This window comes from Corvus cornix, chromosome 12, assembly GCF_000738735.6.
Source record: "Corvus cornix cornix isolate S_Up_H32 chromosome 12, ASM73873v5, whole genome shotgun sequence".
NCBI classification, from domain to species: domain Eukaryota; kingdom Metazoa; phylum Chordata; class Aves; order Passeriformes; family Corvidae; genus Corvus; species Corvus cornix.
The window spans coordinates 16,706,211-16,722,333 of NC_046342.1; the positions used below are offsets into that span (position 1 = coordinate 16,706,211).

Consider the following 16,123-nt stretch of genomic DNA (forward strand, 5'->3'; position numbering starts at 1 on the left):
TGGTAGGTAAAGCAAATTCTGCTGAAAATCCTGGGTAATTCTTCCAAGGCAAAGAACATGAGACTCACACCCCAAGATCACATCACACTTAGATATAACAAGAAACCCTGTACTGTGCTCTGTTTGCTCATTCAAGGGCTGTCTCAATTATTGAGGCAATTCGACTAGCTTAATTTATGGTATTTTATACTTACTCTCTCTTCTTCATCCATCAAGCCCCACAATACTTTCTGTTATGCTGGAATTATTCTGTGCTGTATTTAAGGCTGCTACTTCTGCACTTTGAAATTTTTAATTATTCTCACTAGAAAGAAGATGGAGTTGCTTTACTCCACAGGGATGTGAACCTTGAACCTTTGAGGTGTAAAAGAACATGTTGCTTTTCTCACTACTGTACCCGGAGAAGCTTTTAACTACTCTGTTTATCACTTCTGACATAAATAAATGAGAAAAAATCAGACCTTTGAAGAAGAAAAACTTCATCTAATATTGTTAATTAGCCATGACAAACGATGAAATAACATTGTAAATCTTTCATAGAAACAGCCACTAGATTTTAATTACACACATTCATAATTTAGCAAACAACATCTTACTTGAATGTGAGTGTTTAATATGTACAGTACTCGAGGCTTCAGAGTCCTTAATTTTGTTCAGTTAAGGAAGCCTCTAGGTTTTGCTTCCATGCTCATCTTGTATTTTATTTGCTTTGTTCTTTAAAAACCATGAAAGGCTTTGCATTTTGATAAATATCTTTTTATTTATTGTACAATGACAGGAGGAAAACTTTTGTTGTGTAAAACATCAATACATCATGCCAGTGTTAACAGTTCCTTGTGCTAGCCAAAAAAAATTAATGTAGATTTCCTTAGTAATTATCTGAGTGATAGAAAGATAATACAGTGCAGTAGTACAATAAATAGAAGGAAATTATCTAATATCCCTAATCTGCTAGGAATCATATCAAGGTGGAGGTCTTATACACATTATGGCTAACAATTATGGAAAGAAAATTAACTCTTACCAAACTGCACACTTTCACAAACAAACCCCAGCCAGATCCTGAGCTTTCTTATGCCCTTCCTCGACACCAAGCCAGAGGATCACTGGCCCCATTCCCTACTGGTGTTACACAGGGAAAAAGTCTCACCAGAGCTGCTGCAGCAGGACTGACAGACACCATCAGTTTGACCCCCACCTTCTCATACCAGCATGCCCCATCAATCCTAATACTTCAACCAGCTTTATACCCACAACTCTGAGTCAGTCATTCTATTCATCTTATTTATAAGCTCAATTTATCTTATTTCCAAAGAAAACATAGGACTTCAGGAACACATTTAAACAAATAGGTGTTTGGATATTCTGGAACTCTGAGAGTTTACATTTCTTTGCAACAGCTTGCTCAGACACATCCATTTGTTGCAACTATTTGCAACAGCACCATACGCATGCAGGCCCCAGTAACAGTTGTATTAAGAGCTAAAGCAATGTTTGCCTCCATAAATATAAATTTAAAATATATCTATACTTAATATATAGATATTAAGATATGTGTATTATTAGTACTAGGTGTAGTAAGCTGTGTTTTACCTATCTGTCATTTGAGTGCAAAGTTAGCACATGGGGTTTTTTAAAAAATCCGTTTATATCAATTGACTGATGCCCATTTGGTTGTCTTCTCAGCTATCCTAAGAAAAGCTCTTGAACACACTCTACTTTGGAAAGCCAGGATATAAAAGTATACAAGGCCCATTGTCCAAGAAAGAATTTAAAAGCAAGACACGTTGCCAAACTGCGCTCCCCACCCAGTTACCAAACACAGGATACAAGGCAGTTTGTTTACTTCTCACAATTGAATGCATACAAAAAAGGTCTCGGTGCAGTCCTGTTGTCAGGTCAGTAGTCAGTGTTAAAATGCTGAAATATCCTGATAAAACTTGCATTTTTGATCCCCTCCCTAAAGCTTCTGTCAAAGGTCTGTTTTCCTTTCTTAGGTTACTCCCTACTGCCTAACATAAACTGTCACAGTGCCAGAGGACAAACGGCCCTGCTCGGGAAACAGCGCGTTCCGTCCAGCGCCGCGGCTCCGCGCAGGACCCTGCACACCCCCCTGGCTCTGGGGAGCCCCGGCTTTTCCAGGGGAGAGCAGTCAGAGGGAACAGGCTGAGATCCCCCCCAGCACCTCTGCCCCTTGCTGTGGGGCACTGCTCACCCTCTGCTACGCCACACAACCCTCAAGTAAAACCCCCAGGAACCTCACTGGGATCCGTCTGTTGCTCTGCTCGGGGGTCGGATCCCTTTCACCAGCGGGGCTGGGGAGGTTGGTTTGTTGTGTTTTCCTTCTTTCACGACAGTACAATAGGACAAGGCACTCACCAAATGACTTGGGGGATGCCGTACATGAATACACTTGTTCCATCTGTCAAGGTACACGCTCAGCCCTCGTTAGCACGGCAGCCGCTGGCCCCCACCACGGCACTGCCTGTCAGTTTTCAGTGCCAGAGGGAGGGGAAGAAATAAAATAATACAAGACCACCTTTTCCATGCTAATTTAGCAAGAATAACCTCCTTAAGCTGGGCTGAACAAACCTGTGGGGTGAAATGTATTGTTGAAATGGACCTCCACTAAAACCATCAGCAAAAATACTCCCCCCCAAATCCCCAGAATAAGCTGAAGAGACTTAGGTCCTTGTTCTCTTTCCAGCTATAGTGTTAAAATGCTCTTCTTGAAACAGGAAGGAGTCCTTTCTTATTGTTGCTTTCGCTACTGTAATATCAGAAGTGTGACCACAGTAAATCAGTGTGTTAGATATTGAAATGCCATCACATTGTCTAACTTCCCTTCTTGTCTTTTTTAACACAAGGTATTTTTTTCTTTAAGCTCCAAGCCCTCATCTTTGTGTCTGAGATGCTCTCCTGTCTGACAACAGCAATTTAGAAGAGTTAACTTTTATCGTTCATTCTGCTGTGTAACTTTCCCCTTCAAATTTCTTTATCTGCCCTCTGAGCTCATCTGAACTTTCATGTTCTCCCAGCATGCAGGCTTGCATTCAAAACTATGTCTAATAGACCAAATAAGAGGTTAATAAGAAGTGGCAACAGAAAGAAAAAATACAATCCCTGGTAACTGATAAGAATGACAGTGGCAGCCCTTTATTGTTTGTCTTCAAATATAGAGTTAAAGATCTTTAAAAAACTAAATTTTGACGCCTTTGAAAAGAAAGAAGCACAAAATAACAACAGGGGGTTATTGCCTGCCAGCCACAGGGGAGAAGCTCCATAATTCTTATTCTCCCTTTTGAAGGCTGTTAGAAATCTGATTCAAAAAAGCAACAGCAGAAGGAGAAAGCCTCTTGAGGCTATCGCCATTTCCTGTGATCATGCATAATGCGTTTCAAAAGTGGGTTTTTACCAATTCTGTTGATCAATTGCACCTCCTTCATATTCCCTCTTTTTTCTGCTGTGTTTACATCTGATGTGACTCAATGACAAGCGCTGTCTGAGACTGTGAAACAGACCTGTCATGTTGATTTATGGGCGCATCAAACCACGACTTGTCCAAACTGAAGCTCGCAGTTCATTAATTAGAGAGTTGTGACTTTGAAGTCAGCTTTCAGACTGTGGTTTTTAACATTTGGCTTAATTTATATGCTCTTGAATGTGGATCTCTAAGGAAAAAACTGAAATTCCCTTCTTGTCTTTGAACTTCTTTTGACCGCACAATAATCATTTCTTTGTCCAGAGTGATGCCTGCATCCCAGAGTCATTAACGCGCATTGAACTGCCACTGATGAGTAAGCCCTACTGAATTAGAAAAACAGCCAGCAAAACAAAGCTGAGAGCATTCTGCACAGTGATATCTCACAATTACATGCCTTCCCTCCCTGTGCCATTTCCATTTTAATTACTGTTAGTCCTTTAGATTTACATTTTAGACACTTTTTAATCTGTTCCCTTTTTATTATAGTGGCGCCCGTAAGCGCGCTATGGTTAAGGTTGTGTCAGCGTTTCCATTATAAACCCCCCTGTTTTCAGGGGTTTATAACTCAGCTGGAAAAATTCACTCTGGGTTGAAACTTGGCACAGGTGGCACGATTTGCCGAAATTTCAAGGGGGCTGAGGAGCAGAAATGGGTGCATGCCTCGAGCAACACCCCCGTCAGGTGACACAGGCGCTACCGCTATCACCGGACATCACCCAGTGTCTCACGCCAAGAGGCAGCTTTCTAGGATCTACCTAAGCCAGCACTGATGTCAGATTAAACAGGAAAGTCTCAAACTCCTCGAGGAGTGGACTCAGCACCTTGAAAAAAATTGCAGAAAAATTATATTTAAGCACACCAAACCCAACAAAGGATGTGACAGGTATTTTGGAAGGGAAGCGTACCTGAAGGACAGGCAGAAACTACCCTGGCCTGTCCCCTCCAGTTATGGACCATGGTAGCATCAGAGCAAGGCCTCCGGCCATTTCTTCTCCTTGTCACACTGACACTGCTCCAGCGTGGTCCTTCCTGCTCAGCCCATGCTGCGAGCAATGTGCAACCAGAATCTCTCTGGCTGGAAAGCGCAAGCCCAAACTCAACACCTCTCGGCATTTTGCCTCGTTTACAGAGGACAGCAATGATCTGGGCCTGCAGCTTTGCCCCCTCCCCTCTCCACCATAACTAACGCCCCAAAGCACTCTCCCAAGATACAAGACTAGATGCCTGCTCCAGGACTCATACTCAACAGCAAGGCCTGGTCCCCTGCTATAAAATATGTGGCAGCGAGCAAATGGAAAGCACAGGAAAACACAGGCGAAAACAGGACAATAACTCTAAATCTGAAAGCTGAGGCCCGATAGAGTCAGTTCAGTTGTGTAATCATTTTTAAGATGAATGACAGTTTAATAGCCACTAGACAGTCCCCGGGGATCTGTGGTTTGAAAGTAAAATGGGTATTGTCTGTACCTCTTTAGGCTGTTTTCCAGCATGTTGTTGCTGTAAAAGTTGAAGCTGCAACTGTTCCTGTTGTTTCTTATAAAACTCTTGAAGCTGCTGCTACAAAGAAAAGGAAAGATGGTAAGTAACAAAGTGGAGAGCCAATTCAGTGTCCCTTTTGGTGTAACACACAAACTGTGATTTGAAAAATAGCATCCTTTTATCTGTAATGGTCTGACCTTTAGTTTGAAACTCAACAATAAATTCAGTGCACACTGACTATTCTTGGCATTATCGTTTGAAAAGTAATCTCCAAAATGAACTGATGAAAAACATACCATTTTCTACACAAACTAATTAAAATAAGGCAAGGAATGACCTTTGATTGTAACAACAAAGCCGAAATGCCCTTGCTGAGAGAGTCTGGCGAATCTCTGTTGTGAAACACACATGCTTTCTAAATGATAGGGTTTGACTGTATTAAGTGTTGTTCAATACATGCATAGACATCCTGGGAAATACTCTCCTCCTCCCACTCCCCAGATGTGCTCTGCGCAGGCAGCGCTCCGGCACGGGCAGGAGGGAGCCTGGGAGCCAGGAAGGAGCAGGCAGGGTTGGGCTGGGTGGATGCTGACACCCACCCGGGGTCCGTGAGACCCCGCTATGTCAAACCCTGTGATAACAGAACCTCAGGGCTTGTTGGTGGCCAGCTTCCAGCTGAGAAAGGACCATGGGCTGCGAGAAGCACTGACACACAGCCCAGCGTATGCTGGCTGAAATCAAACAGGCTTGCAAACCTCTCCACTTCTATTTCCACCGTTTCCACAGCCCTTTACGGTTCCAGATGGAAATAATGAGGTCTAAATTGGGAAGTATGGCCCTTCTACCTTGTTTATTCCAATTAGTCAGGGCACACCAAGCCTGCAGGGGGATACAGGCAAAAGCAACAGGGACATCTGCCGAAGTCCTGACACTTAAATATGCATCTGTATTATTTAGCTGATCTTGGAAACACTCCTAGCACTGCTCCCTGGATTTGTTTCCAGTAGCTATTTCTAGAATTAAAAACAAAAGAGCAGTCAGTTCAGCTCACAGCATGGCTGCTCCAAGGTTCAGACCTGAGATGTGGGCAGCTTCTTTCCCCAAGAGTGTTCCAGGAGGTGAAGCCTCCAGCATCCACAGGGGCCACCCGAGCAGCTGTTAAGGAAACAATTACCTGTTGAAGCATGAGTGCCTGCTGCTGTTGGAGCAGGACTTGGAGTTGCTGGGGAGTTAGCACTTGTTGCTGGAGAATCTGCTGCATTTGCTGGGGAGTGATCACTTGAGGTGTCATCATAGCCACCGACACTGGAACCTGAAGGCCAAGAGGAAAGAAGGAGGGTCAGAGCACATCACCACAGAGCACATCCCCATGCCAGGGGAGCCCGTGCCTGGCATCGAGGGGGCCAAAGGTTAGAGTCCTTACAGCCCACCCTGGCCGGTACAGAGGTACTACTGACCACACCTTCCTCGTGACTAAATTCCCCTTTTGCAAAACACTATTGGATGGAGATCCTCTAAATCAAGTAATATGGTAAAGATTGATTTATTTTTGCAAGAAATCATCAGCTCGGTCCTTTCTGTCTCAGAAAGCCCTTGCCTTCTGTAGAGAAATCCAAGGGCCAAATATCCCGCGCTGATGGGATCTAGACCCTATTACGACAGGTTTTTCAGAAATTGAAGGAAGGCTCAGTGATGTGAATAACAGCACTAGACTCCTATGCAATTTTTACAGAAAGGCCCTACCACGATGTCTTTACCATTCCATATTCACCCAGCATACAGATGTCTCCAATTCTTTCATATTATGTGAGATACCATTAAAAGCCGCTTTCCATGACATTTCAGTGACAAACAGCTACAGTGATGAACTTGATAGCATTTCATATTTGCAACTGTTAACACGTTTCTTCACGGGCATCTTTGCAAGGAACCTGTACACTGTATCTGAAAGGATGATGTCTTGTTCAGATAAAACACTGACATTAAAATGACAGGCTGTCTTGGCCAAGGTTACACAAATTGTATTCAAGCGGATACCTAATGACAATGCTATGAATTCTGCAAGCTTTCTAGAATGTAATTTAGCTATTCAAAATAATCACTGCACTTGTGTTTAATTTGCAGACTACATGAGAACCGTTTTGTCAGTCCCAGTAATGCAAGAAGACTATTTCCCTAGAAACCCACCCCTTTACCCCCCACCCCAAAAAAGGGAAAAAAAAAGGAGGAAAAAAAAACCAACAGAGGAAAAGACAAAACCCATATGAGTTTTAATATTAATATTGAAGCACCTTACTTTTCTATAGTTTCAAATGAAATTCATGACAGCACAAAACTAAAACCAGTAAAGGATATACTTCACTAAAAAAGATCTCCTGTCACCTCATGTATTACAATAAAAGGTAATAATATGTTTAGCACTTTTTCTGTGCACCACTTTTTAAAAAAATCAGCAGACAATAGCTGATCAGAAGATAAAGGAGTTTAAAAAAAAATCCTCCAGTGTAGTAGTAAGCAAGAGAGAAATGCAGTATTAATTTTATGTAACATAATGTCTTAATATGCAGTTTATCTTGACTTTTTCACATGATTTGTCCTGTCATTTGCATAGCAAGCTCTCATTCCTAATTTCACAGTCATTATGCACTGATGTCCTGATTTCTCAGCATCACTAATCTTGATGAACTAAAAATGGTTCCTGAAGGTCAGAGGCATGTACAGTGCACATCTCCCCATGTTGTTGTGTACATGTCATGTGCCAGGGCCAGACACTGCCTCCAAAACATTTGCCTGAGCAAAGGCTCACACACCTCTTGACATCCCATTAATGCCGACATGGCGAGGTCCTCTTGAGAATTCCCTGTGGCACAGCACGTTCCCACATCGCTGATGGGGTCCAGGCCAGTGTGAACACTGGCAAAGGGAGATTTAATTGCAGGACAAATGCCAGAACCACCAAAAGCAGTGGCTATTCTCCCACGGTCGGCACCGCGTCCCCATGCCTATGGAAAAGCCACCACCTTGCCAGGCAGGACCAGCTCTGAGGACACTGAGTCATCAGGATGGGTAATCCCATTAATTCAGAATATCTTAATCCGTAGTCTTTAAAAACTTTTCTGGGAGCAGGAAATTATTTAATTAAATCCTGCTGTCACTATCTTCGCCCCGAAATGTGACTCACCATTATTCTCATCCCCAGAGAAGTTTACTTTACCCTGGGGTTTGTACTACCTCTCATTGAAGTTGGACCAAGCAAACAGAAGAGGAAGCATGTTTAAGTATGTTTTCTGTGCCCTTCTTGGAAGATAGACAAGACAAATATTCTTCAGTCAGATTTATGACGACAAGCGGGGATACAGACAGGAATAGGGTGGGGTGCTGTAAACCCTACACATCGGTGATTAATCCAAAGGGCTGCATTCTGCCGTCAGCTGGGCAGGGACAACTTCCATTCACTTCCATGGCCTTTCTACACGTTTATCTTGGGACAGATCTGGCGATTAGGCCCTATCTTTGAAAACTGGCCATGTACCTTCCAGTAACAAATCTCTCAGCTGCACACTCCTTGCTAGAACAGCAGCACTTAAGTAGAAAGAAAAAAAAAAAATCATGTATGTGCTGCACACAGTTACAGAGTACAAGTACACAGGGCGCAAGTTTGTGTTGGTCCCTTCGACTTCATTTTACCATCTGAAACCACATTTTCACACCACACCTGCGCTTCTAAAGAAGGTGCTGCCTTCCATTTATAAACACAGCTAACAGCCGCATTTAGCCAAGGCCTGTATTTTAGTTTATCACGAAAGCAGCTTACGGAAACCTCGCACAAACGAATTCAAATGAACCAGAAACTATCGTGTTAAAAATTACAACACACATGCCGGACGAGCGTGGGCACACACATCGGTCTGAGGGACTTTAAATAGTTAAGAATGATGGCCTATATATCCACTCTCTTAACTCCCAACGTCCAACTTTTCCATGTAGCTAGTCCCTGGTAATACTAGGAATCAAAGGGCATGCAGCACCAGCAATAGGCTATTATAGCCCACACTTTATTACCCATTACTACCGAGGTCATTAGCGGTAAGAGTGATTGTACCGGTCTTAACCTATTGATCATTGTAACTACTATCATTTAATCCCGTGTTGAATGTCTGGAAAGCTGCTAAAGGCACACAAGAGAGAGTGCTTTAGTGATGAGAAATATAGCCAAAGCTTGGAAATTACACTTTGATTCATAAAATCTAGCCAGTGGTTTAAATCAATAGTATTTAAAACAGTCATGTAAGTTCTTAACTACAGCTCTCTAATATTTATGGGTCCCTTTTTGAGTGTACTCAGTCAAAACTAAACTTTATTTTAGATACTGTGCAATATACTTTACATTATGTTAGATAAAAAATATTTATTTCTGATATTTTGTCTGATAGTAAGTGAAACCTAAACCAAGAGCTATAAATTCATTTTAGATTTCTATCTCTCAGATGTCAACTTAAATGTGTTGCCAAAAAAAATTACAAACCAACTTTAAAAATGACTTAACTGTTTAAGTACATGAAAATGAGTGTGTTTTATGAGTTAACAATGAATCACAGAAGGCAGTTTATGAAGAACTAAAATAATTCTGTCTTACTGCCTTCAGGGAGTTGAAGTTCAAATTAAACTACTGGCAGATATATTTAAAGAATGCTAAGTTAGCATGCAGAGAAGAAATCAATCTTTTTTTTTTTTTCCAGGTTGTTTATTTCTATTTTGCACTTGAAACATGATTGTTGTTATTGATATGATTAATGAACTACTTTTGGTATTGTTGACTGATAACAATAGGGTGTGGTAGATACCCAGCTGCACGTAAACCTGGCAGCAAAGGTAAAAATACAGCTGCAATTTGGCTTTGGGAGCTGTGCTAGTATGGACCTGCTGACATGCTAATACCATCAACGGCAAAAAATGTCTTTAATACTCACAATTGTCTTCGCTCACTGCTTCTCCCAGGGTTTTGCCTCTGCTCCTCCACATCCCCAAAGCCCTCCCGGCCCCGCAGTCCCCGCTGAGACCCTCCCATTTCAAGCCCTACAAACGCTCTGTTTTCACAAACTTGGGCCACAAACTTGGGCCAAGCTCCCCTTTAACTTCCCCGTGAAATTACAGCAGGGATGCATTTGTCACTCCTCCACACAACCCAGACAAGGGTCACGGGGATGAAAATGATTTAGTCCTATTTAATCATCTCCATTCCCTCATTTTCAGTGATATTAATATAATTAAATACTAGCTAAATAATTTCAAGTAGTTTAATCTTGTATGAAGAGGGGAAAAAAAAAAAAAAAGCCATTTTCACACCCTGTGCCTCCGATGCTAGATACAGCTGTGGTCCTGCTAACTGTTAGCAGGCATGCATGGAAGATGGGGAGGATTTCCTTAATTCATAAAGAATAACTCTGCCAGAAAATCCTTTTCTCCTGCGATCTGTGTTTGAACTTGATTTCAGTAAGCCCTCATACTAGGCACCTTGGATTTCCAAACAGCAATTCTTCGGTTAAAGATTTTGTGATAAAAGTTACACGGAGCAAAACAGCTGAACACAGAAAAGAACAAGTCGCTGAGGAACAGTTAAAAATACTGAACTACAATAAAAATAGCTATGGCCAGGCAAAACCAAACAATGAACTTGAGCTGTCCTGTTAGCGAGCTATTATAGGCAATATATTTAAAATAAAAAAAAATTTCAGCCGAAACAATGCAAAACAGGAGAAGATAAAGCACTGACACCCTGGCAAGCAGAGAGGCACGATGCCACAAGCCAGAGCAGAGCCCAGCAAAATAAAAAGTGCTGAAGGCAGGCAGGACCTGCTTCCATCCTGACACTAAAACATTTCCGACATAGTATTTCATCCTCCAAAATCGAAACACAAAACCACGGCTGTCGGAATTATTCACGCAGGAACTGCAGTGCTGGTTCATTATGCGAAATGGAATCTCACTCTTAGACTTAGTTCTTTTGCCGTAATACAGCACAGCGCATTAAGACAGGTAATGTTTATTATATTAATGTAAAATCAGCTAAGTAGTCTGTCATTAGCATAACTGTGCTCTCTGTAACAATACAACTCCCTATTAAAAGGGTGGGGGGGGGAACCTCCTTAAAATTAAATTAGCATTTTATTATTATAATTTTGTTTATTGTATTTTATCAGGAGAGAAGATCTCCTTCTGACCCACAGAAAGCAGACCGATGGGCTATGCTGACATTCCCTGGCATGTCAGGATGTCTGTCGTCTTCTGTATTCTCTTCTAGCTGAGGAAAAACGGGAATATTTTTGTATTTGTTTACAGAATGAAACATCTGATCTTATCTTCCACTTCTCATGCATACCAGGTTTCTCACTAAGTGCCAGGATAATTGTTTCTGCTATAATAAATACTCATTTAATTTGCATAAAAATATAAAGTTTACATAAATTAAATCCTTTCTACATCTAACATTTGTCAAATAGAGACTAAACCAGAACATACACACACATTCAAATACCCCTTTAATAAGATGAGTGAGATTTTAAGCTCGAGATTACCATCATCATTTTTCACATTTTAAAAAGTTACCATTTTTATTTCCGTTTCTAGCATGAAAGGAAAAATTATATAACCTGCTCTACATGGTTCCAAACAGTGGTGATTTTATAAAGAGTCAGTTTAAAACTAAAAAAAAAAAAAAAAAAAGAAAGGAAAAAACCCTGCATTTTTTTCCAGAGTTTAGGAAAGGAAATGTTAGATCAACATATTCTGCCAAAAAAGCCTCAAATAAACCAAAAGCAATCCTGCTTAGAAACATCCAAAATACCCCTAAAGCCCTTGAAAACCCCTTGAAACCCTCTCTCCCAAACACCCTTAATATACTGAGAATGATCATGGTGTCAGACTCCTTACATTTGTGTATTAATTCATACATACATTATGGAGAGCTTAATTAAATAATAAAAGCCCGTGATTGAACCAGCAACATTTAATATGCCCAGAATTTCATGTGAGTGAAAGGGAAGTGTTATACAGAGGGGCTTTTTTTTTTTTTTTCTTATGGCAGATTTTAAAGAACTGCAACTCCCAACAGATTTCTAGGAAGGATGAGCCCTCTCTACATCCCTGGCTATTTTCTCCTGCAAGAATCAAATCCACAGCTGCCTGCTCTTCAAACTCAGGGCATTTGAGATGACGTACATTGTCGTGGCCAGTTGAAAAAAAAAAAAATCAGTGATTCTCTAAAAAAAAAATCCACCTGGTTAAATTATGCTGTTTATTTCCCACACAAACCAGAGTTCTGCTTGAACACTCAGGCTGGCTTTGCCACTCTGGTTCCAAGTGACGCCTTTAAAACAGTTGTAAACTTTATTTGCTTAAAAATGTGCAGGTTTTCACACCTATGGCAGACACCTACAGCTGAACATCACAGCTAAGCACAACGGTGCAAATTAGATTATAATGAGAAAACATCAGTTGCTTCTTTGACAATTTTGCCATTCACTGATTTACTTCTAATGAAGACGCACTCCAACCAGCCAGCTCGCCGTGTTAAAGGTCAAAGCACGTTCAAAAAAATGCCTCACAAAATCAAGGCAAATGGGAAACCCGTAAAGAAACCTTCTCATAAAGTGCTGTGGCAATTAGAGTAATTGTGCAAAAAGCCGTCTTCAGTAAAAAGTAAAAGAAATTAAGCTGCCACTACTGTAACAGGTTAGATGAAAATCAAAATTTAATGTATTCTCCCTTGTGTCATCTTGTTTTGTCAAGACATCAAATAGAATCGGAAAGTACAAAATAACAAGCCCTTGAGAAATCACAGAAGCCGACCTTTTTGATGTTGTTGGTTTACCTTGTTCTCAGTTATTTGAACAATGATGTTTCAGATTTAAGGGCAAGATAAAGCTTAAAAATTAAAACCCGTTGTCAGTTTGGGGAGGAGGGGGTGTTGTCCCTCCCAAATAACAGAGCATCTTACCTAATCAATGAAGGCAAATCCGTCCAAAACTAGTGCACAGAACAATTAGCAATTCCACTTATTTGTTCATTATTCAGTCTGGATTCTCTAACATTCATTCAACTTCAATACAGACTACAGATCCTCCTGCTAGTGCAGGAAACAGTGCTGGAAATGTTAAAAAGAAAAAAAGAAAAAAATAGGAGAAAAAAAGGCTGGGGCAGAGATATTTGCCAGTGTTGCTTCTCTCCCGGTCTCTACACAGCCACTTTAATCTGCAGATGAGTATATGGTGGATTTTTTTTTCCTTTCCTTGTAACTGGAAAGCGAAGCTGAACATGTAAGCACCTTATAAAAACAAAAAAGGACAGGACATTTTAACTGAACTACAGCAAAGTAGTTTCCAGTAATGCAGTTCTGCTTTCAATAAAACAAACAAACTGCTTAAAACCAGCCAAGTCTTTCACCAAACAATAACAAATTTGGCTTATGGTGTCAGGACTTTCCCACAATCTAGTTTTGCAGGTGTTGATAAAACTACCCCTGCTACCGCTTTTCCCTAGCAAAGAGGGGAGAAAAACAACACCAGTAAGTTATCCTGCTACTGGGAAAGCTTTACAGAAAGTAAATCCAAGTGCTGTGTCCTCCCAGCTCAGGTTTGCCTACAGCAGCTCTGGAAAGACTAAGAAATACAGAGCAGGAAAGCACAGGAGCCTCTGAAACTCCTTAAACTTTTGAATGCAAAAATCCTTCTCCCCTTACCTTTCTTCAGCTGCAGGAGCATGTAATCACAGACACAGAAACCAGGGCATTTTGCACTGAAATAACCATTTCAGCATTTTAGAAACAACTTCATTCTCAAGCAACAACAGCGCTTGAGTGCTGTCAGGTTAAAATGGTGCATAAGATATCGCTCTGACTGCTCTACCTCGCTTTCAATGCTTAAAAATCCATTTTATCCTTCTCCACACAACTGTTGCAACCCTTTTCTTCCTTGCATACAACTAAAACCAACTTGACTCGCGCAGACATCAGAGCCCACCGTCCATCAGTGCAATCATCCATCTGTGACCCATTACAACCCAGGGGTGACGTGCCACGACTCTGCTGTGAGGTCTGATCGCGATTCACACCCCAGCACAAATTTCAGTGTGAGGTTAAGAGTGACACTTCTAAAACCTGTGCAGGGCTCATCCAGTTCTAGAAGAACGTGAGGCACCCACACCTTCCCCTGAGCACTGAGGTCCCTGCAAAGACAGCGCAGGGATTTCATTTCTTCCCTGTCAATCCCATTGTATTTATGACTTCTCTTTAGTTCAGCTGAGTGACTGGTCAGAGCATGTCTCAGAGCTTCTTTTTCTTTTTTAAAGCAAGAATAACACTGCTTAGAAAAGGGAGGGCACAATGGCACAGCACAGTAAAGTGAATGTTAAACAAGACAGAAAAAAAACAAACCAACTGTAGCAAACAAAAAAAATTTCAAAGCAGCCCTTCCTATCATAAGCTTTCTGATGATTTATGGTTTACCAACTCAGCAAGGTTACGCAACACTGCATGCCTTTAGATGCATTATTTGAGTCAGTTGAGATTTAATTAAGATCACAGCCTCCAAAATCCCTGTCAAATGAAAATTCACAGAAGACAATACACTATATATCCTCATGCAGATAGTCTCCATTCCATGCTCTGGAATAACATAAGTTAATCCTCGTTTCTATGGTGGCAGACAAAAGTTCACTAATTTTGTTTTCTTTTGACACTTGTGTTGTTTTCTGTTTTATGTCATGAGATCATTCCCTTTTGAGAGGGGAGGGGAGCTGATATAGGGGGAGAGGAGGGAGAGCAATATGTCTGAATATGGCAGCAGATGTATTTTGACATTCTCACAGTTCTGCTGTGATGTCATCAAGTTTTCATATAATTAACCCCTGCCAGTAAGAGCATCCTTTCATGACATCTGTCCATTGGGAAGAGGGGGAAGGACTCAGGAAAAAAAGCACAAAAAGTGCCTTGGTCTTGCTCTCATACTAAAACCAAAATCAAACAAAATTAAATTAAGGCTATGGAGCAGCATTTACATCTTCCTTCTGTATCAGTGACTGGCTTTTCCCAATTGATTATCTGCCCCAACTACCTCCTCACCTCCGAGGTGCCCTGAAACCACATGCCACGGATGCCCAGCTCATTCCCAGCACCTTCTCCTCCTGACAGTCCTGGTGCAGGAGAACCCCTTCACTCTATAATCCAGTTCCTCTATTTGCTAAACATGAACACGTTGAATAAAACAGTATTTCTTAAAGAGAAAATGCTAGAACTTAACCTCATTCCACTGTATTCCTATTTGCATTATCTTAGTATCTGCTTGCTTATCTCATGGTTTAGAAATGACAGGTGCTAGCGGTCTTTTGTTTGACAGGCCACTACACAAATAACTGTCTTGCCTGAAAGGGCTAATGCACTACTAATGAACAATAAATCAACTTTGATTATAAAGTGTCAGACCAATCAGTTTGCAGTTCAGCTCTATCACAGTCTAGGCCAAGGCAGCTACTCTGTTTAGGCAGGACTCGGGTTTCATCTCTGCAGCCTTATCAATGAAATTTTTTGGACGTAGCCACAGGAGATCACTGAAAGCCCTCTGACAGCAGATTTTCCGCTGGCTGCGATGAGAGGACAGAGCCTGCTTTTAGAGACTTCCTAGACTGCTACTACAATAAATATACAATCAACAAAAGCCATTTCTTTACCAGACAGAAGCACACTCTAATGACATATGCACATGTACACATGTGTTGTAGCCATGACTTTTTGGAGCAAACAGAAATGCCTTTTAACTTGGTGTAAAAGATGTGTGAGATGCCTGAAAGCTCTGCACATTAAACACACTTATGAGGGGTTCGAGCTGGTAAATACTAATTTACCAGGCAGGGTGCTTACAGCTCCAGGGGGAGAGGGAGGCAAAGAGATTCCTGTCCTACTACAGCTACTGCACATGCACAAGGCATTCCAGGATTGGGCCCAGGAGCATCAGGCATGAAAATCAGCTGTGATCCAAATAAAAAAAAAAAAAAAAAATTTTAACATTTCAGTTTATTTATAAAAAGGCAAACTAGCATGCGCTAGTCACTTTTTATTAGAAATAAACTTCAGCGATTTATTGTAGTTCACAACTCAACACTCACGGC

General features: G+C 41.2%; 1 protein-coding gene across 17 annotated transcripts in view; it reads right to left on the reverse strand.

The window, feature by feature from the left end:
• Positions 1 to 16,123, reverse strand: part of FOXP1 (forkhead box P1) — a 383,611-nt gene that overhangs the window by 70,231 nt on the left and 297,257 nt on the right. For 15 of the 17 annotated variants that reach the window (XM_039559317.1, XM_039559316.1, XM_039559318.1 and 12 more), the window contains 2 exons: positions 6,138 to 6,275; positions 4,952 to 5,041 (listed from right to left, as the gene is read on the reverse strand). In XM_039559317.1, coding sequence (XP_039415251.1) covers positions 4,952 to 5,041; positions 6,138 to 6,275 — 228 coding nt within the window. The remainder of the gene's footprint in view (positions 1 to 4,951; positions 5,042 to 6,137; positions 6,276 to 16,123) is intronic. The other 2 variants (XM_019280357.3, XM_019280350.3) reach the window with 1 other exon arrangement.